This window comes from Taudactylus pleione, unplaced genomic scaffold (assembly GCF_031769625.1).
Source record: "Taudactylus pleione unplaced genomic scaffold, aTauple2 ptg000391l, whole genome shotgun sequence".
In the NCBI taxonomy this organism is placed as follows: Eukaryota; Metazoa; Chordata; class Amphibia; order Anura; family Myobatrachidae; genus Taudactylus; species Taudactylus pleione.
Window position 1 is genome coordinate 5,198,249 of NW_028284792.1, and position 21,130 is coordinate 5,219,378.

The 21,130-nt window shown below is 39.6% G+C and overlaps 1 protein-coding gene across 6 annotated transcripts in view; it reads left to right on the top strand.

Annotated features, from left to right (window-relative positions):
- The window catches only part of AUTS2 (activator of transcription and developmental regulator AUTS2), a 1,638,780-nt gene that overhangs the window by 1,528,653 nt on the left and 88,997 nt on the right, over positions 1-21,130 (top strand). For 5 of the 6 annotated variants that reach the window (XM_088445914.1, XM_088445917.1, XM_088445916.1 and 2 more), the window contains one exon: positions 14,684-14,732. In XM_088445914.1, the coding sequence (XP_088302040.1) occupies positions 14,684-14,732 (49 nt within the window). Of the gene's footprint in view, positions 1-10,581; positions 10,751-14,683; positions 14,733-21,130 lie in introns of those variants that run through there. The other variant, XM_088445920.1, reaches the window with a different exon arrangement.

Below are 21,130 nucleotides of genomic sequence, written 5' to 3' on the forward strand. Positions count from 1 at the left end.
TGTCAGCTGAGAGCTTTATCATATAAGTTGATACCATGGCACCCTGGTAGCCACTGATAATGGCTCTCGGGACTATTGCACTACTTCTGTATCTTTACGGCTTCAAATGTGATGACTTGTTACCTACTTTTAAAGCTTATGGGAGTTAAAAACTGGAATCCCAATGGGATCAGCTAAAACATAAAGATAATAGGCCTAATCTGTAGAAGCTAGATGTTACAGATACGCTATAAAATGTACTTTCTTTTTACCAGCTGTTTAGTGAGTAGCACTTAGATTAGAGATATGGCTGAAATAGACTCAAATCAATAAAACTGTGGGCAGGAAAATGAACAAGATACTTTCTCACAACACCCTGTGCCTGGCATTGTAGTGGTTAAATAATAACTATGCTATATTTCCGTTTTTCCATAAATGTCTGTAACCCGATTCCTCTCAATGGTTGGCTGATGTTGGTTAGAAACAAATGGCACACAGAAGGCTGACCTTCTTTAAGTCAATGTCATACAGACAATGGGGCAGATGTATGAAGGTCTGTGAAGTGATAAAGTGGAGAGTGATAAACGACCAGCCAATCAGCTCCCAACTGACATTTTTCAAACACAGCCTTTAACATGACAGTAGGAAGCTGAGTGGCTGGATAGTTATCACTCTGCACTTTATCACTTTCCAGAGCTTCATACATCTGCACCACTATGTGGTCTATTTATGCTGGAGAAAGTGATTAACGCTGTTTCCTCCTATTTAACAACAGAGATACCGCAGAAAAATCACTGCTGTCTTTTGTGACCCAGGTATTTTCACAGTTTACCGTGTCTCCGTAGCCTGCTATGGGGACTGCATTGTCTGCTCAATTTATAGAGCATCAGAAAGGTTTTCCTATATCGGGCAATCGGAGACCCGCTAAGTTGGAAAACTTTGCTGGTTCCCTTCTGGGTCAAATTACTATGTACATGTTCATCCAATGTTCACACATTCTCATTTCACTTAGGAGTGGGCTTTTCGTAGGGGATCCAAAAGCAGCCCAGATATGATATGTCCGCAACTGCATTGCACCAATACATAATGCTCCCACTATGCCACCAATGATAAACAGACCCTTAACTCTATCTAACTACATAAACTTTAATTTGATCTCATTAGATTTAATGTTTTGTCTGCGATTAAGTGACATAAATTAATATAACCATATCTAATTTTTGATTGGGTGATTTCCCCAATGCATCTAGTGTCAAAGGGAATAATTCAGAGATGTACACAAAATATATGGTTTCCGTACATCTACGGTGTTTCTCGTTCTGAGTATAAGCAGGATCTGTTCTGCACATTTGGAGATCTCTTGCAGCAACGCCGGTCATGGTGCACTCTAGGATGAAGCATGATTGACATGCTGCTGACGTTTGAGGACAGGGAAGAGGCGGTGACCCAGAAAACGGGGGCGTGTCAGCCTCATTTACTGGGCATGGCGAGGTCAGTGTCCTTGGATGCAGCTTCACTGGCCCCGGAAATGTGAAAACACCGGCCATCCTGTTTAAACTGAAGGTTACTCAGATGACTGATGTTCATGCAGATGATCCGATGCTGTGTCTTCGGACGCAGCAGTGAATCAGGTGTCTGGAGGAGGTGTCTGTTTACACAAGATGCCTCCTGTGGCATTTGCATATTTGAGCACGCCAAACCAAAATAATTTCCCATAATGTTAAAATGGAAATTATGTTTCCTGTCAGGCGAGAGCACGTTGTAGAGCTTCTGTAGTAACCAAACAAAAAAACAATAGTTTAATGCTGGCCATACACGCTGCAATTATCGGGACGATCTGCCCGATATCGGCGGATCGCCTCGATAATTACAGCGTGGGGGGCGGCGACCGAGGGTTAAATATTGCTTGGTCGGGCATGCTGGATTGTCCAGCATGCCCGTCCAATGCTATATTTACCCGGTAACTGTCGGCCGCATCGGGCAGTGTATGCCCAGCGCAGCCGACAGATAGACATTTCCTGTGTTCCTTCCTACGGAAGGAACAGGGAAATGTCTCCTCCCCCGGGGGCAGAGCGCAGATGTCGGGCTATACACTGTGAGATTTCTCTCACAGTGTATGCCGCGGACATCTGCGGCTGGCAGCCGGCCAGATAGAATGTCTGTCAGACTGACAGACATTTTATCTTGCCGTGTATGCCCAGCATAAGTATTTAGATATTATTGTAGGATATTTATGAAAGAATGTAGCACTGCAACATTGCAAAACACTTTTGGGTCACTAAACATGCGTACACGCACAAAATAAAATGATTTCCATGCCAACAATGACCTTAAATTTTTCTATTTGCCCCGATGGTTTTCAGTACACCGTGCACCTTTTGTATAACAGTTCCCCTGTACATAAGGTGCAAGGGACTAGTCAAGGTAATAAATATTCTCTTTTATTCGCTTCCTCATTAAATCAGACCGGGGGAGTGTCAACAGTGGAGGGAGCCCGTGTGCAGTCTCTGTCCCGGGCCCCCTCCTCTCAGTCCGGTGGCCAGCAGCGCACTGAGTGTAGCGCTGCACTTGAGTGTGCCCAGAGTCAACAGAAAAAATGGCCGGGGCGGCCATTTTCACTTGTTTTCCATACTGTGCATGCGAAAAACGCCGGGAAAATGGCAGTGGTGGCCATATTCCAGGCGGTTTTTACAGCACTGACACCGGTGACGTCGTGGGACTCCGGTGTGGTAAGTATAATATGGGCGCAGGGTGTGCGGTGTGGGCCCCCCTGGACCCAGGGGTCCGTGTATACCGCACACCCTGCACCCATTATAAATACGCCCCTGAATTAGACTTTTCTGATTTATTTCCAGGAACTGCAAGGTGACAACTGGGCTATCTTTATCTCATTTCCTATTTGTGGAGCGATATTAAATATAATGGGTTCATTAAGCTGACACGCCAGCCAGATGCATGTTGTATGCCTATAGTGCCTAGTTTACTCTTCTGTAATAACATTTTAAATAGTGGTCAGTACCACATCAGAGCTAGGTTTTTCCATGGTGCAAGCAGATTGCATCATCACTGTACCACAAATGGGAATCCTTACGCATTGTGAACACTTCTATACCAAAACAATGATAGCTAAACATTACTGTACTCTACTGTAATGCTTAAAGTGGTCCTAGAGAAGTGGTGGAACGCACCGCCCCACATCTGTGTTTTTTTTACAATAAAGGAAAAGCGTGCGCCGTAGGTGCGCGCGTCGGAAAATGGGTGTGGTCACAAAGGGGATGTGGTCACACAATAGTATTTCCAATTCAAATTACCCTACACAGTAGCACAATCCAGATTCACATTACACCTCCCTTATTCATGTATGACACACAGCAGTGCCCCTTTTACACAATGCCCTCATTTGTGCCCCTTATACACAATGCCCACAGAAGTAGTGCCCCTTATACAATACCCACAGAAGTGGTGACCCTTATGCAGTGCCCCCAGTAGAGGTAGTGTCCCTTATGCAGTTCCAACAGTGATAGTGCCCCTTATGCTGTGCCCCCAGTGGTGGTAGTGCCCGTTATGCAATACCCCCAGTAGTGGTAGTGCCCCTTATGCAGTACTCCCAGTAGTGGTAGTGCCCCATATGCAGTGCCCAGAGTGGTAGTGCCCCTTATACAGAGCCCACAGTAATGATGCCCCTTATGCAGTGCCCCCATTAGTGGTAGTGCCTCTCATGCAGTGCCCACAGTAGTGGTGCCCCTTATACAGAGCCCACAGTAGTAGTGCCCCTTATGCAGTGCTCCCCTTATGCAGTGCCCACATGAGTGGTGCTGTCTTATGCAGTGCCCACTATGCAATGCCCCCTCTAATAGTGCCCCCAATAGTGCCCCTTATGCAGTATCCTCAGCAGTGGTGCCCCTTATGCAGTGCCCCCAGTAGTGGTAGTGCTCCTGCAGTGCCCAGAGTGGTAGTGCCCTTAATGCAGAGCCCACATTACTGATAGTGCCCCTTATGCTGTTCCCCCAGTAGTGGTAGTGCCCCTTATGCAGTGCCCCAGTAGTGGCAGTGCCCCTTATGCAGTGCCCCCAGTAGTGGTAGTGCCTCTTAAGCAGTGCCCACATTGGTAGTGCCCCTTATGCAGAGCCCACAGTAATGATGACCTTTATGCAGAGCCCCCTTATGCAGTGCCCCCAGTAGTAGTAGTGCCCCTTAAGCAGTGCCCACAGTGGTGGTGCCCCTTATGCAGAGCCCCCCTTATGCAGTGCCCCAGGAGTGGAGCCGCTTATGCAATGCCCCCTATGCAATGCCCCCATTAGTAATCCTCCTGTAATAGTGCCCCAAATAGTAGTGCCTCTAGTAGTAATGCCCCCAGTAGTAGTGCCCCCAGTAGTAATGTTCCCTAAGTAATGCCCCCAGTAGTAGTGCCCCCTGAGTAATGCACCCAATAGTAATGCCCCAAGTAGTAGTGCCTCCTGAGTAATGCCCCAGTAGTAGTGCCCTGAGTAATGCCATCAGTAGTGCCCCCTGAGCAGTGCCCCCAGTAGTAGTGCCCCATGAGTAATGCCCCAATAGTAGTGCCCCCTGAGTACTGCCTCAAATAGTAGTGCCCCCGAGTAATGCCCCCAGCAGTAATTGCCCCCGAGTAATACCCCCATTCGTAATGCCCCCAGTAGTAGTGGCCCGAGTAATGCCCCCAGGAGTAGTGCCCCCTGAGTAGTGCCCCCAGTAGTAATACTAGTACTAGTACTAGTCCCAGCACTCACAAGAAAGCAATCCAGACACTCCAAAAAAAGTGGCAACACACTTGAAAGATAAAGTAAAACAGAAAAGATAAGAATACTTGATTGCGCTAAGGCCCTGATTCAGAGATGGACGCTCTGAAAGAGCGCTCGCTCTGAATCTGGGCGTGTTTTTATTTTTTTGTGCGGCCTTATGGCCGCTCGCATAGCTGTGGGTGACCACCCACAGCTATTATGAGCGGCCAGGATGGTCGTGATGGTCAAGACCATCCTGACCATCGGGCTTGCGACGAGACCCTTGTGGTAGGGTCTCGTGGCCGCAAGCCCCAGAGAGCTTCTGGCTCTAATAGAGCCGGAAGCTCTCTCACTGACATCACTGGTGATGTCAGTGGGGCCGCCCACAAACGGCACTCCATTTATGAAGCCACCCCCCCGCCACGCCTACAAAATGGGGCGTGCGGTCGATCAACATCAACAGCCGCCCCTTTTGGGGCAGGGACTGATGTTAATGGCCAAATATTCTTTGTAATGCACTGCGGAATATGTGTGCGCTATATAAATAACTGGTAATAAATAAATAGAGGTGGATGCAGTTTGGGTTGGTGCAGTGGAGTTGAGAAGATACGCAAATGCTGCAGGTGGCGTCCTGTATAATGAGGCGCCCACCTCCATCTTCTCAGATCACTGCATGCGTACAAAGATGCAGCATCAGAGAAACATTGTGCTGATTATCGGACAACTGAGCAACGCGTTTGCATCATTTTAGCCCCGCGGTCTCCTTACGGAATGCTATTCCCAGAGGTATTATCTCCCCACTCAACTCAATCGGGAGCCTTCGGAACCTTCCATGAGAGTATGCAAGTATGAGTTCACTCCTGGAGTATACCAGGAACATATACTACTTTTTCCGAGCTACATACATCTTGCAACAACGCCAGCTCTGCAAGCTAAGCAAGACACCTTTTTTTTCGGAGAGCTTGCTACTTAGACGCAAATTGTACCCAACTCAGCATGAGCCCCTTTACAGTTAGAGTTATTCCTGGTTAATATAGAAAGCTTTACAGTGTTACTGCTAAGCATGTTACTCTACACCTTAATGAACTAGATATTTAATCAAACTACAGTGCTGACATGCTAATTAGGGTACACTGGGAAATAAAATAAAAATATACGTATAACCCTTCCTTATTCTTTAGGTTTAACACAACAGCATCCCAGACAACAGACATAAAATGCTTTCACAAAAAAAAACTATTTGGGGTATATTTACTTAAGTGCGGGTTTTCAGAAGTGGAAATGTTGCCTATAGCATCCAATCAGATTCTAGCTATTATCTTCTAGGTGCTAGATAAGTAGAATTTGATTTGTTGCTATGAGCAACATCTCCACTTCTAAAAACCCGCACTTTAGTAAATCTACCCCATTGTGTCCATATGCAAAGTTGAATAAATTGTGAGATGTGTGCAGGTCTGCACGCGTAGCATGAGCTTGGTTTACTTCAAGTATTGCATACTTAAAACATTCATTTAGTAGTGAAATACACATTTGTAAATAAAATAAACCTCTCAAACACAGCAGCTGCAACACTTCTTCTTGGGTACAGAAAAAATACACTATAAAAAAATCTAAATATATGCACAAGCAATACAAATATCTATCAGCTACAGTGGTGAATCCGCAAGCAGCAAATCAGAAGCTGGTAAATAGCTGGCGAGTTCCGATCACCACCATAAAGCATCATTGGCATGTATTCCCACCGGCCTCATGGAATACAACAAATTACTTTGACAGGTATATACAGTCCATCCGGAAAGTATTCACAACGCTTCACTTTTCCACATTTTGTTATGTTATAGCCTTATTCCAAAATGGAATAAATTCATTTTTGTCCTCAAAATTCTACACACAATACCCCATAATGACAACGTGTAAAAAGTTTTTTTGAGATTTTTGCAAATTTAATTAAAAAAAGAAACCACTAAGAAATCACATGTACATAAGTATTCACGGCCTTTGCCATGAAGCTCAGAATTGAGCTCAGGTGCATCCTGTTTCCACTGATCATCCTAGAGATGTTCCGACAGCTTAATTGGAGTCCACCTGTGGTAAATTCAGTTGATTGGACATGATTTTGAAAGGCATACACCTGTCTATATAAGGTCACCACTATTCAGTGCATATCAGAACACAAACCAAGCATGAAGTCCAAGGAATTGTCTGTAGACCTCCGAGACAGAATTGTTTCAAGGCACAAATCTGGGGAAGTGTACAGAAAAACATCTGCTGCTTTGAAGTAGCACAGTGGCCTCCATCATCCGTAAATGGAAGAAGTTCGGAATCACCATGACTTTTCCTAGAGTTGGCTGGCCATCTAAACTGAGCGATCAGGGAGAAGGGTCCTAGTCAGGGAGGTGACCAAGAACCCGATGGTCACTCTGTCAGAGCTACAGAATTCCTCTGTGGAGAGAGGAGAACCTTCCAGAAGGACAACCATCTCTGCAGCAATCCACCAATCAGGCCTGTATAGTAGAGTGGCCAGACGGAAGCCACTCCTTAATAAAAAGCACATGGCAGCCCACCTGGAGTTTGCCAAAATGCACCTGAAGGACTCTCTGGTCTGTTGAGACAAAGATTGAACTCTTTGGCATGAATGCAAGGCATTATGTTTGGAGCAAACCAGGCACTGCTCATCACCAGGCCAATACCATCCCTACAGTGAAGCATGGCGGTGACAGCATCATGCTGTGGGGATGTTTGTCATGTGGTATGAATTGGGAGACTAGTCAGGATAAAAGGAAAGGTGAATGCAGCAATGTACAGAGACATCCTGGATGAAAACCTGCTCCAGAGCGCTCTTGACCTCAGACTGGGGCGACAGTTCATCTTTCAGCATGACAACGACCCTAAGCATACAGCCAAGTTTTCAAAGGAGTAGCTTCAGGACAACTCTGTGAATGTCCTTGAGTGGCCAGCCAGAGCCCAGACTTGAATCCATTTGAACATCTCTGGAAAGATCTGAAAATGGCTTTGCACCAACACTTCCCATCCAACCTGATGGAGCTTGAGAGGTGCTGCAAAGAGGAATAGGCAAAACTGCCCAAAGATAGGTGTGCCAAGCTTGTGGCATCATATTCAAAAAGACTTGAGGCTGTAATTGCTGCCAAATGTGCATCAACAAAGTATTGAGCAAAGGTTGTGAATACTAATGTACATGTGATTTCTTAGTTTTTTTTTAAATTAAATTTGCAAAAATCGCAAAAAAAACTTTTTACACGTTGTCATTATGGGGTATTGTGTGTAGAATTTTGAGGACAAAAATTAATTTATTCCATTTTGGAATAAGGCTGTAACATAACAAAATTTGGAAAAAGTGAAGCGTTGTGAATACTTTCCGGATGCACTGTATGCCAAGTATGAACAGTCATGAGGGGATAACCAGGAGATAGGGGAGATCAAATGTAAAGGGTAAGGTTGGGGAAAAGAGGGAATAGGCATGAGGAGGAAGTTAGTAAACATGAAGGACAGCCTCAGGTATTAAAAAAGAAAATTAGAGAGAGATTGTGTAATGTCTAGAAATGCAAAAATAATGGAACTTTTTTAAATTAGTGTTATTAATGATAAATACATCATGTGCTGTGTGACTGTGGTTGCTATGGTAGTTCAGAATCATAAATCATTAATGGAAGCCTGAAGGAAACAAAAAAGAAAACAAGACTAATGATAAATAAATACCAACATTCTTCTCATAGCCTGTCACAGTGATTTATGGTAAAAGAAAACACACCTGATTGTTTTCATGGTATTGCTGCTTTAACTTGAATCCAATATCCCATAATATTAATAGCTCACTAATAATATGTTATGGATAAACACTCGGAAATCGATGCCCGCCCCAGTACACTGCTCATTATATAGTATCTTGGAAAATAGCAGTCTCTAATCTTTAAATATGGTTTATGCAACAAATACATTTAATAGGATAAATTGCATTATCTGTGATAATAAAAAATGCTGTATTTCTCAACTACTTTAATATGTGGATAGTCAAGGAAACCTTGTGTCATCCTTGCAGCAGCTCAGAATTGCCTAGCATATGAAGATTTTCACTCCTTTCAATGCTGTCTCTATGAATACATTACAAAAGCAACCTCCATTGTAAGCTAATGTGGCAGGCAGTTCATTCTCCTCACAATTACTTTCATGGCTGATGCTGTGTTCGCATCAGTAATCTGCTGTATTACACGCTGTATACTTAGCCTTCAATGAAATTACTTCACATATCTCCAACCCATGCCACAATAATACATGTATATATAATCATCATAACAAACGAGTGAGTCCCATTTGCAACACTTGATGTACTGTATGTAAATAGGTGTCCAGCAACATACAAAAATATTTTTGGGGGTAATGAACATAAACATTTAAGGCCAAAAGTTGCTAAAGCATATCACTAATAAAAAGCAAAGATAGAGCGATGTGATTCTCAGATAAAAAATTACTGTAGTTTAAGATTTTATAAGAGTATAATAGGTGAAAATTTGGATTTGTGGTTATTGCAGATACTGTAATAAAAGCAGCGGATGATCTATAGATTGTAAGCTTGCGAGCAGGATGCCCTCTTTGTCTGTCTGTTATTACACAGGGAGATATGTACTAAGCCTTGGAGAGTGATAAAGTGGAGAGTGATAAAGTAACAACCAATCAACTCCTAACTGTCAGTTTACAGGCTGTGTTTGAAAAACTGACAGCAGCTCATTGGTTGGTACTTTAACACTCTCCACTTTATCACTCCCCAAAGCTTAGTACATCTCCCCCACAGTTTTGCTTTATTATTGTTCTATTACTGATCTATTCCCAGTTGTAAAGTGCAATGCTGGCGCTATACAAGTAAGCGTTATAGATAAATAAATAATGATGATGAAGGGAGTAGGGTGAGATGACTGAAAGCAGCAGAGTGAAGGTGGCTGAGTGACTGTCAGGTTGATGCAGGAAGTCAGAGGAGGGGCTGCTGGCTCAGCCTGTGGGATGTCCCCAGCTCTGGAATGCAGTCTATGAATAAGCACTTGTATTCAGCCTGGAAATGGGGAGAGAGACACACACACATTGAGCCAGAGAAAGACACTAGTGTGTGACTGCTGGGGATCTGCAAGTGACCAGCAGCGCAATAGGAGAGGTCAGGACCCTGCAGAAGAGGACACCTCACTCTGACTGGCAGCTTGGCTGGGAAGAGGAACGCTCTGAGGATTTTATATGACAAGAAATCTGTATTTCTATTATAGAATACAATAATTTCAAGTAATAATAAAAAACCTGATGGGATTTCTAACCTGGAAGGATTTATTCCAATGGAATTCACTTGATTTCCTTACTTGAAAGAAACCTAATAGACAGAAAGGAGGCTCTAAGGGCTGCCCCTTGTCAGAGGACAGAAGCCCAGCTGAGAAGAATAGCAGAAGCCTGGAGGTGCTGCTCTCAGAGGGGGTGTCCCGGGATTGTGAGGGAGCAGTGCTCGGGGCTGAGCAGGCTGTGTGTGTCGGAGGAGGAGCAGCGGGCAGGCAGGGGAGGGAGGGGAAGCTGCTGCTGCTGCTGCTGCTACTGCTATCTGTCTACTAGAAGGGGATCAGGAGCTGGCGGGCAGGATCTACGTTGCTGCACATGGCTTTCTTTGTCCTGCTGCTCTGATTCCATGCTGCCTCCTTGCATTTATTAACCCTTGGACGTGCACTGCAATCACCGGCCGAGGTTTCAGCAGGGAGGACCTGAAGCTCTCAGTTTTGCATCATTGTTACTTTTTCCGGCTGAGGTCTCCTTTGAATATACGAGCTCGCACACACATCCCTATCCAGTCCACTACTAGCCTTTCATTGTGAAATAAGGATGTCTGGATTTATTCTCAATGGGTGGAAGGGTCCCTCCTTCCATGGATTACTTACCGTGGTACTGCTAGGCTAACATACTGTATTGTTTATGTGGAGGCGACATCTGAAGTGAGACCTGGCATCTGGATTCTAGCTCCGTTACATCGGGTGAGCCATCAGAAGCAGGTAGGACAGAAGTCATTCCCTCCCTGTAATGTCCTTTATATCACACCTACTACACCCAAACCGTGCTAGCTGCCTAGTCCCAGCTATGGGCGAGATAGTCACCCTGTAATATCCCTACACCCAGGCATTGTAGCCATCAGCACTCTGACCTTGGGCATTTTCTAATGATCTTTTGTTGATGTGTATGTTTGTAACTGGTTCCCTCCTCGCTGATGGGACATAAATGGATGTCACTGTACAAAGCATTGCTGCTGGCTTGTACAGTAGGTGATTTGGACAACATTGGCTAGTAAGAAGAAATGACAATGTGTTAATGGATGATAAATTTAAGCCACTTATTATCACAGGAGCTGGCAGCTGTTTGTCTAGGGATTGGAAAGGGTGTAAGAAGACGAAGTGCAGATATTTTTTAGCAGGAATAACATTAATCCTATAGACAAAAGGCCAGTCAAATAAATAAATGCATTTAGTGTGATTATTTTGTTTGCTGTTAAATAATGTATTGAGTCTCCACAATGTGTATGTGTGTTTTGTTTTTTTATTATTTTGTTTTTGTCTGCCACGTCCTTTTGTGTGTTTCATTGTATCATACTTCCCGGAAAACAATATGTAAGAAAGAATTGCTTTGATCTGAGTCCCAACTGGGCAGGGAAGGCACAATGTAGCTAAGCAGGGAACAGCTGCCCTATCTATCCCCTAACATCTTACTCTTCTGCCCTCATCTAGCTATTTTTATCCACCTTCTGCACCACACGGTCTCTCCTCATCAGACACTAGCTCTCCTGTGACAATGCCTTGGAAGACAAGTCTTTCTTTTTAAATATTCACTATAACAAAAATACCCGGCATACACTGTTAAACAAAAGGAGTTGGAAATCTGTTTGCGATAGAAATAATTAACAGGGCTCTACTGTGCATTGTAAACATTATTATTGTTATCTGTTCCCTAAATGCAAACATATTCCACTCTGTTGTATAATGATAAAAATATGCATCTACTAAACACCCTGACATTAGCAGGAAAATGAATGATGTTAAGAGATTGACACGTACACTGTTTTTGTGCTGAGCGCTATGTACATTCATAGAAATATACGGTGTAGACATGCAATATATATATATATTACCTGCGAGGGTGTTTTTTGGGTCAAAGTAGGTCAGAATGTGCTATTAATGAGAACATCGGAATAATGTGTAGTTCTACAGACATGTAAATAAACATACATGTGTGTGCGTGTTTTATATATATATATATATATATATATATATATGAAATATTATATATAGTACTGGTACGTGCTGACTTGTTTATCTTAAATTTAGCCTGGATAAACGTGGCATGCATTTTCCATTTATTATTTGGCAATGTAAAATAGCCAGATTTGTCATGCTTAAAAATTCTTTATTATGGCTTTGATGAAAAGTTCTGTAAGAACAATGCTGAACGAAATGAGGTTACTTTATTCCCTGATTGCATTAAGCAGTCTAATTTTGGCTTTATAAATTTGTGATAGTCAATGTAGTCATTAATATCAACTGACAGCAAGAGAATAGTCACAATCAGTTCAACAACTGTGATTTGAATAGGCAGGGGCCGTAGAGAGCTTATCCTTGATAAAATTGCAATGTCCTCAAACAGTCAAATGAAAAGAATAATTTTAACATCAATTGTTTCAAAGGAAACTAAGAAAAATACATTATTTCAAGTTACCAGATTCAATTTCTTATTCATTCAGAATGAAAAAGAAATGTGTGTGTATATATATATATATATATATATATATATATATATATATATATATAAAGAATCTTTTTATGGACAGTTACGATAATGATTTTTCTAAAAAGTGTTTCATCAGTGAGTAAATAAATATATATCACGTCATATTATTGCACTGCGGGTCAGGTAAGATGTGTGCTTTTCGTGTTAACTGTACCTTGGCCTCAGATTGTATAAAGTGACATTTATACGTATTGTATGATTGCATTGTGCTAAAGCGGGTACCAAACTATTACACCCCTTGAATGTTTTTTCGAAAAAACTGGGCATAAGAAATGAAATAGCCATTGCATAGTTTATTGAGCGTCAATTTATTTGGTATTCTATTTTTACATATATATTTGAAAATTAACCACTATCTGTTAAAAATAAGGGTTTCATGTTTCAATAAATTTGAAGATTTTTGTATTCTGGTTATATGATGTTCAATATATTTGCCATAATTTCTATATTATAGCAAATTGCATTATTGAGGTTTAATTTTGCTTAACTGTAAACATTATAGTATCTTGACCATGTAGAAATTAGAGTACATTTTGCATTTTTTCTTTGTATATTGTGATTTTACTATCATTTGGTTATAAATTGACAACAAAGATTGATCCAGCAATATTTGGAGTTGCCACAAACAGTAGTTTATATGTATTTAATGTGTGTGAGTACGTTTTGTCTTTTCATTATTAGGAAAATAAGATAGAATTGGGCTAAACTTGGCAAAAAAGCCGTGTACACAGACACACACCTCTAATATTTGCTTTTATTCCCCCTGGTGAAAAAAGCTGGTGGACAACACTTAAATCCATATTAATATGATTGGTATCAGTATTCTTGTAGGGTCCATGCAGAAAAAAAAAAAATATTCCCAGTCGTGTGCTGCTCCTGTACACAGATTCAATCTGGTTAGCAGCACTGTAGCGTTTTCAGCACCTCTTCGGTTGTCGAGCTGTTAGTTTGTTGTCAGGTCAGTGACCTTTGACCTTCTGGAGATCAGAGCAAATCAATACTACTGATGAAGTCAGTTGTCATATGTAGTTGTAATGATTCTTTTTCAATTGATTCCAATCCTTACCTTGTGTAACCACAACAAATGCACATTCCCCTTACCCCAAATTAACTACTGGACACATCTGCACCTCTTAGCGAATGCGTGCTGAATTGGTGCATTTCCCCAAATTATGCATATATATATACGAAATATAGTGAACATCATTTTGTAGAACAAACCTTTCATCTAAAACTTTACACATAAAAAACAAATTAATGAAGTTGTGTCCAGCAATTATGGGTAGTATCCAAGGTAGAAAAAATAAGAATGACGCCATCTGAATGAACAAATACACAGAAAACAGTATAATGTTGAACTTCATGTGATCTCATGCGCCATACATAAGGGAGAAAACATATGTACATACAACCTTTTGTGATTTTACCGTACCAAATACATTAGCAAATGTTTTTGTAATAATTGGCCTATGTTCCACGAAAAAAAAAATATATATATTATTCCTGGCAAAGCAAAGTAACAAAGAAAACCTGATGTTTTGTGCTATAGCGCACGTGCGTCATGTCCAATATTGCGGGATTTAAAAATTCATATAAGCCGTTTGTGAATTTAAATTCATGTATGAGTTCACACACGCATTAACTACTCTGGCGTAACCACCGTGGGTTAAGAAACATCCTAATGTAACAGAAATGTGCTGAGCCAAGAGAGACAGAGTGATTAAAAATAATGTGTCTATGAAACCACAACACCACTGCACAACTTCAGCTGTATCACATTTGGTAACACAGCACATCAAGAAAGTGCATGAGCCTGGAAACAACATTATTTGGACTAAGGAAAACCTTTTTCATGGCAAGAAGTGTATTATGAAATATGTAGCTAAATAGCACCATCTTGTGGAACTGTGTTTGCTTTTGTAGATTTCAATTCATGCAGTTCACTGGGAAATATCAAATAATGTTTTGGAATGAAATTGTTTGCAGTGTTGTTTATTAAAACAATCTATGGTTTTATACGTAAACATTTTTTTACCTTCAAGACGTAAACTAAATTAGTATTAAAAATTATTTTTTATATATTTTATAGGACATAAATGCTATTTTTTTTTTAAAGCAAAAACATGAATATATACTTTTTTATGTTCTAGGTCTCGGATGCTAGTTCGGAGAAGTTCTTTACAACCATCCCAAATAATGGTAAGTTTATAATTGATCCTGATTGTAATTATCCCTATGTCATATATTTGCTAAGATTAGCGCCCTTTACTCTTAACATTCAATCATTATAACTCTTTGAACCAAGTTGATGATACCTGGGCAGTTTAAATCATATGCAAGCTTGCAACATTCCTAGAAAGTATATTATATAAAACAACAATAATAAAGGCCTTTAGCAGAGTTATTGTACGACATCAAAATGTAGGCCTGTATTTAATAAGGATTGTATTGCTGCTGATATTAGATTTATGTTACTTTGCTTGTGAAGTATTGTATCATATATGAGTAAGTTAAAATCGCTTAGTTAAAATCACTTAGTTAATTGATTTTAGGTTGTTTTTAACTGTGACAGTATGCAGAAAGGTATTTATGCTGCTAAAATATTTTTCTTTGTTGTTGTGTGAGACTAACAGACTTTTGTAGATCAAAATCTAATTAAATTGTATAACATTAAATAGTAATGTGATTATACCTTTTGCTGAAACAGATATTGCTGCATATTGGTAAGGATTATTAGGGGCAGATTATGACGTTGTCTTTTATGTACTCTCTTTGCTAACGTTTGGATAATCTTCAAATATAAATACAAAATGGTAATGGGATCATAAGAGCTTGCTATATTATAACTATATATATATATACATATATATATATATATATATATATACCCTTACAATTTATTTGTTACAGTCATTTTCACTATATATGGAATGCGCGATCATGACTTCGATTGGTAATGGTAATGCTGTGTTTGAAGCTATTTTGATTTAAAAGCTATTTTCAGGTTAGCTAGACTATTCACTACTGATGCATAACCTTCATATCTGCATTTTTCCTGTTTATTTATTAACATTTACTTATATAGTGCCAGCGTATTCCGTTCTGCTTTAGAATTGGGAACAAATCTGTAATACTGTAGAACAGTAATAAGACAAGACTGGGTAATAACAGACAGACAAAAAGGCAATAGGGCCCTGCTTGCAAGCTTACAGTCCATGGGGTGTGTTATTGAAGAGCAGAAACATGTATAGACAAATCATAATGTTTTAAATTATAATAGATAGGAGCCTCAATGTGGATATGCCACTTGCTAATTCTAAAAACATGGATCTTTGTCATAATCTGACACCAAAAAGCATCAGTGCAATATTGGTCATATGTGAAGGAAATTGTTTATGTAAACAAAGTGTAATATGTTTTTTTAGCCTGGTGTAATGATATATATATATATATATATCTATGAGAGACAATACAAAAGTAAACAGATGACGGAATTTCTGTACCATATGCAATTGTAGCATTAATTCGCTAGTAAATTAGGAGTTTGAGTAAGGCCATTGTTGGGATTTAGCCAGAGGAATAGAAGCAATTGAAGCCATCCCAGTCAATCAACATTCCTACCTGATAGTCTGTTTCTGGGGTGAAGAACCCACTTCAGCAAGAATGAGGCGTGATTGATGCAGAAGATCTCTTGTTCCTTTGCCCTCACTCAAACACATTCCCCATATTTCTATTTGTGTTTACTTACAGGGTTTGATTTGTGGCATCTATTTGGTTTTGAATAAGCATCCTTGACAGCAAGACTTTCTTCTGAGGCTCTCTTCTGTTGTGATTTAGTTGCCTTGAAAGGATTAAAGCCTCTTTGTGTATTCTAAAATCAACATCTAGGCTTTGCTTGGGAATCCATACACAAATAAGCTTTTTAGTGGATTGTAGCTTATTCTTTTGCCCTCTATTTCCATGAAAATGGACCCATTCTTTTCGCTTCATGAGTTCCTTCTTCTTGCCGTATGCTAATTCATGCTGGTACTATGAAAGGGTCCTAAGACTCAATACATAACCCAGGTGCTGGAAAAGAACTAGACTGACTGGTATTTATTTTTCCTCTTTTGGGTGGAGAGAGAAGTTTCAGAAAAAAGGCCTAAGGGAAGTTTTTTTTCATGGGGATTAGTTTTCTAAACATTAGATATAAAACAACTTGAAAGAAGATCCACTGGTCTGTGATAGTGTTAATAAGAGTTAAAAACAGGTGCAAGACCTCTTGTGTGTAGGTCTCTGTGTATGTGTGTGAAACTAGTAGGGTTTAGGTTGCAGTGTGTTTAGCAATTGGGTGGATAGGTGGTTGACAAGGCTGTCAAGAAGCTGTCAGTTTGATGAACATCATGTTTAAGTTCTTAAACAAAGCAGGTTTGCTTGCGTTTAAAAGTCAGTGCTTTTTTCACATTATGTAGTGTTACTTGCCAAGAGCAAAGAAAATGCTGAAAGGAAGGTCAGTTTTCTCATCTCTGAGCCATATCTGTATTCTTAAAAGCCTCAATTCACACAGCAGTCTGATTGTACAAGACTTGTAAATGGGATTTAGACATCGATATCCAATTAGAACGATACATTATGTATGATTAATGAGATTCCCTAGATTAGCAGTTTAACACTCTTTAATCCTGGGAAATCTGTAGACTAGATAATTGCTGTATCAGCATTTCCTAACTTATTCATGTAGTCTTTAAATCAATCCATGTAACTTAAATATTCACGATGGCGGTGTCGGTTAAATACATTTGGTCTGCTATGCATAGGGTTTGTTTAATGGTGGTTTAAAATAGAGTGATTGTAATTAATTGGAGAACCACTATTATTTAGTCAACTTCAGTCTTGTCCAATTCTTTAAAATAATGGTAATTTAGATATATGTATTGTAAATCTAATCCACAACCACACTAAAGTTTAGAGATATTCCATGTGATTGAACTAGTGTGATTTTCCTATCTTTCTCCTTGTGTAGCAGAAAAGAGGATTAGATTAAAAGCACCATAGGCTATGGATATTGTACAGAATATTTTGGAGTACACTGACAATACAAGTATAAATGTAACATTTTTTAGTAGTCTATGGTTTATCATGGTCTTTCAGGCTTTTATATAGATAGAAAGTATATCCCATCAGTATGAAGGTCGGTGATGGCTTTTCACAATTATGGTAAAACGTTTTTCTCGAATAATTTATGTTTATTTAACTAGGTTTTTTTTTTTTGTTGCTTCACAATCTGGATTTCATTCAGTCAGTTACTATTCCAATTAACTAACAATTATTTAACATTAACAGTAATTACAGATGCCAGTTAAGCGCCTACAGATGTCAACTGTTAGCTTTGTACCTAATCACTCAATGAAATGGAGAAAGTTCAACAAACATCAATTAGCCAAGCAATTAGTATGACTTAGGAAAGAACATGCTATCATGTGTGAGCTGATTCAATTTATTTTATTTTGGCAGTAACGCACACAGTCACAGACAAGCAGCAATACGTTCTTGAGATAAGATAAAGCTATATTGTTCGGCTGTTTACACAAGACTTCTGTCCTCTTTTTTTTTTTGTCTCCACTATCCTAGACAAATATATTTTGCTGCTTAGATCGCCAGCTTAATGAAGGGTAATTGTATTTGCTGTTTGATAAGTACAACATTGTCCTTTCAAGAGCAGAGTCCAAGCATAATAGGACAGGGTTAGGTCAGATAGGATGGTGACATGACCAGTTGTTAGATGCACAAGGCAGACTGTGCTAACCTCTTTAATGTAAAGCATCCGTGGGCACTGCAGGTCACCAAGGGATGGATATTCACAACCGGCTGTATATTCTCTACATAGCTGGATACACTGTCAACTGAATATTAAATAATACACAATTTTAGAGAGTAATATACAGTACAGCTGTTGGTCCACATCAGATGACATAAATTAACCTCAGATGTTCCGATGTGAAAAGTGCACAGGATTATTAAACGGCATTAACCGAAATAAATAATGATGCAATTATTCCATTTCTATACTAAATACTTAATCTTTACCAATAATCCCTGTCTTTTGTGTTTTCATTGGAAATGTTTTCCAAGTGAATGGTTGTCAGCGCTATATAAAGAAAGAGATAATAAAACTCAGCTGTTATATTTTATCACATTGAACAAAGGCAATAACATAATATTTAGGAGCCAGAGGTCATTGGATTTTGTGGGTAGATGTATTTCTTGCTGTACGCACGCTATCAGTTGGTGAGTGACTTCGACTGATTGTTTGGTTGCGTAAGGTGTGTTGAATATCGCTTGAAGGAGCTGTTTAAATGCTTAGTGCAAACTTTTGCTTAAAAGATAGCAAACTGGAGAGCAAATAAATTGTTTTCAAGTGCTCTTTTGGAAGGAGAATGGTCTTGAGTGCATATATTAATTGACTGATTGCAGGAAGTGTGCATATTTGGATTTCTTCAAGAGTCCATTGAAAGCACTATTCTCTCTTATCTGCCAGATTGCACCTGTTGTATGCCTGGCACTTTGACCTTTTTTGACTGAATCAATATAATTAAGCTTTAATTGCAATTATTAGTTTAGTTACTTATCTACATAGAAACATTTAACATCAGGAATTGAATCACTTAACCTCCTGCTTCTTATCAGTTTGTAGTGTGGTTACATTTATGCTGATACTTGGCACTTGTATTTTGGTGTTCCTAGAATTCATTGTGAGAGTGTATATGTTTTACCGTTTTATGATATACTGTATTGGCATTGAAATCTAAGATTAAAACAAACATGGTCAGTTCTTTCAACTCAGAGACAAGCAGGCAGCTCCAGACAGAATTTCCCTAAGCTTTGTAAATCCATTAATTGTCCTTCTTGTTTTATGTTGAAGTGGGTGCCAGTTATGGACGACTTGTTTGGCACCACCATTTTTTCAACTCTAAGTAAGCTATTAATCCCAGGGGATGTGGCATTCTCTAACAGTCAACATCTTGTCAAAAGAGAATAGGGGGCTGGTACAGCTCAGGTTACTTATTCTCTGAGGGCACGGTCTCCTTGGAAACAGGCTCCAGAGGAACATTCAAGAGTGACTTGCCTATTAGGCTGGCCGTTAACAGAGGGAAGAACATCTGAATATTCTGCATCTTGGTTACAGCACTAAATGATGCTTGAAACATGGTAACATGCAACAACAATAGTTAGGAGCATGAATAAAGCTTGCAATGAAATTATCATGGTACACCGGTTCAGAACAATTGGCTGGATATTTATCAAAGCATTAGCTGCAAGTACAGTATTTTAAATTAGACACACAGTACATGTGCACATTAGAGGTGACAGCATGATACTATACTTTTAGGACATCTGTGCGTAATCAATTCCACTCCAACAAATCTGCAGCATTAATTAAAGTTATGTTAAACCAAAAAAAAATAAATACATGTATTTGTGTGTGAGCATTTTAGTAAACATTTGCTCTATGTAAACCACAAAAAATAAAAATAAAAAATAATCATAAAATTAAACAAATTACTTAATCTTTGATCCTATTTATCTTTACACTAACCAGGTGCATGACCAGACTGTTAATTTTGATTAAGAACCTGTGAAATATTTTCATATTTTTAAATAGACCTTATTGGCAGAAGTATGCTATGCTACAACGTTCTCCGTATATTATAGAGCAGAGGTATTCAACATGCAGCCCTCCAGCCACACATCCCAGCATGCCCTGCTACAGATTTGCTATTTGGGCATAATAAAACCGGTAGGGCATGCTGGGATGTGTAGTTCCACAGCAGCTGGAGGGCCGTATGTTGAATATCCCTTTTGAAGAGTATATTACCACCTGTAGGATTTAGAAGATAGTGCACCACTATTACATTGTAGCAACTTATAGTATCTCTATTAATGTTTGAATTATACATTTCTTATCAATTGGATTTGTCATCTTAATAACAAGGATCTTATAAAGTTAAGTAAATTCAGTGATACTGCTTTCATATACAATAGCATCTTAGAAAATTATATTCATTTTAGTTTTATATGAACAAAGGTTATTGCTAAATTGAATAAATGTAAATACTTTGTAAGAATTATATACAATGCATATATAATTTAAAATATATGATGTACTCTACCACCTTTGCCTGCTTTTTTCTGAGTTACTATGTAATTTTCTCTCTTTCCTGAAGGCACTCTGCATAAGAGACTTCAATCCCTGAAGTAACTAGCATGACATTTCTATGGCTGTCATTGCCATGTGTCACAACTATCTGCTGTTCAAAGATTTGCTGTGACGTGAAGCAGTCACTACCCTGACTGTTATTGTGGAAGACTCTCAGCACACACTGCTTTCTGGCAGCTGCACTGTGCTTTTGGGTTTGTTTAGACCAATTATTTGCTTGTCAGTCAGCAGCCTGGGTGTTGAACAGGTATTGTTGAGGTATTTTTGTCCCACTGAACTGCCATAGTCTAATGAGGCCCTCAGGTGAATGCCGATTCTGACAGCTAGGCGCTAAGATGATGTGCTGTTGAAAGACTTGGTGGCAATTAGATTGTTTGAATAAGAGAAGATACATTGGAAA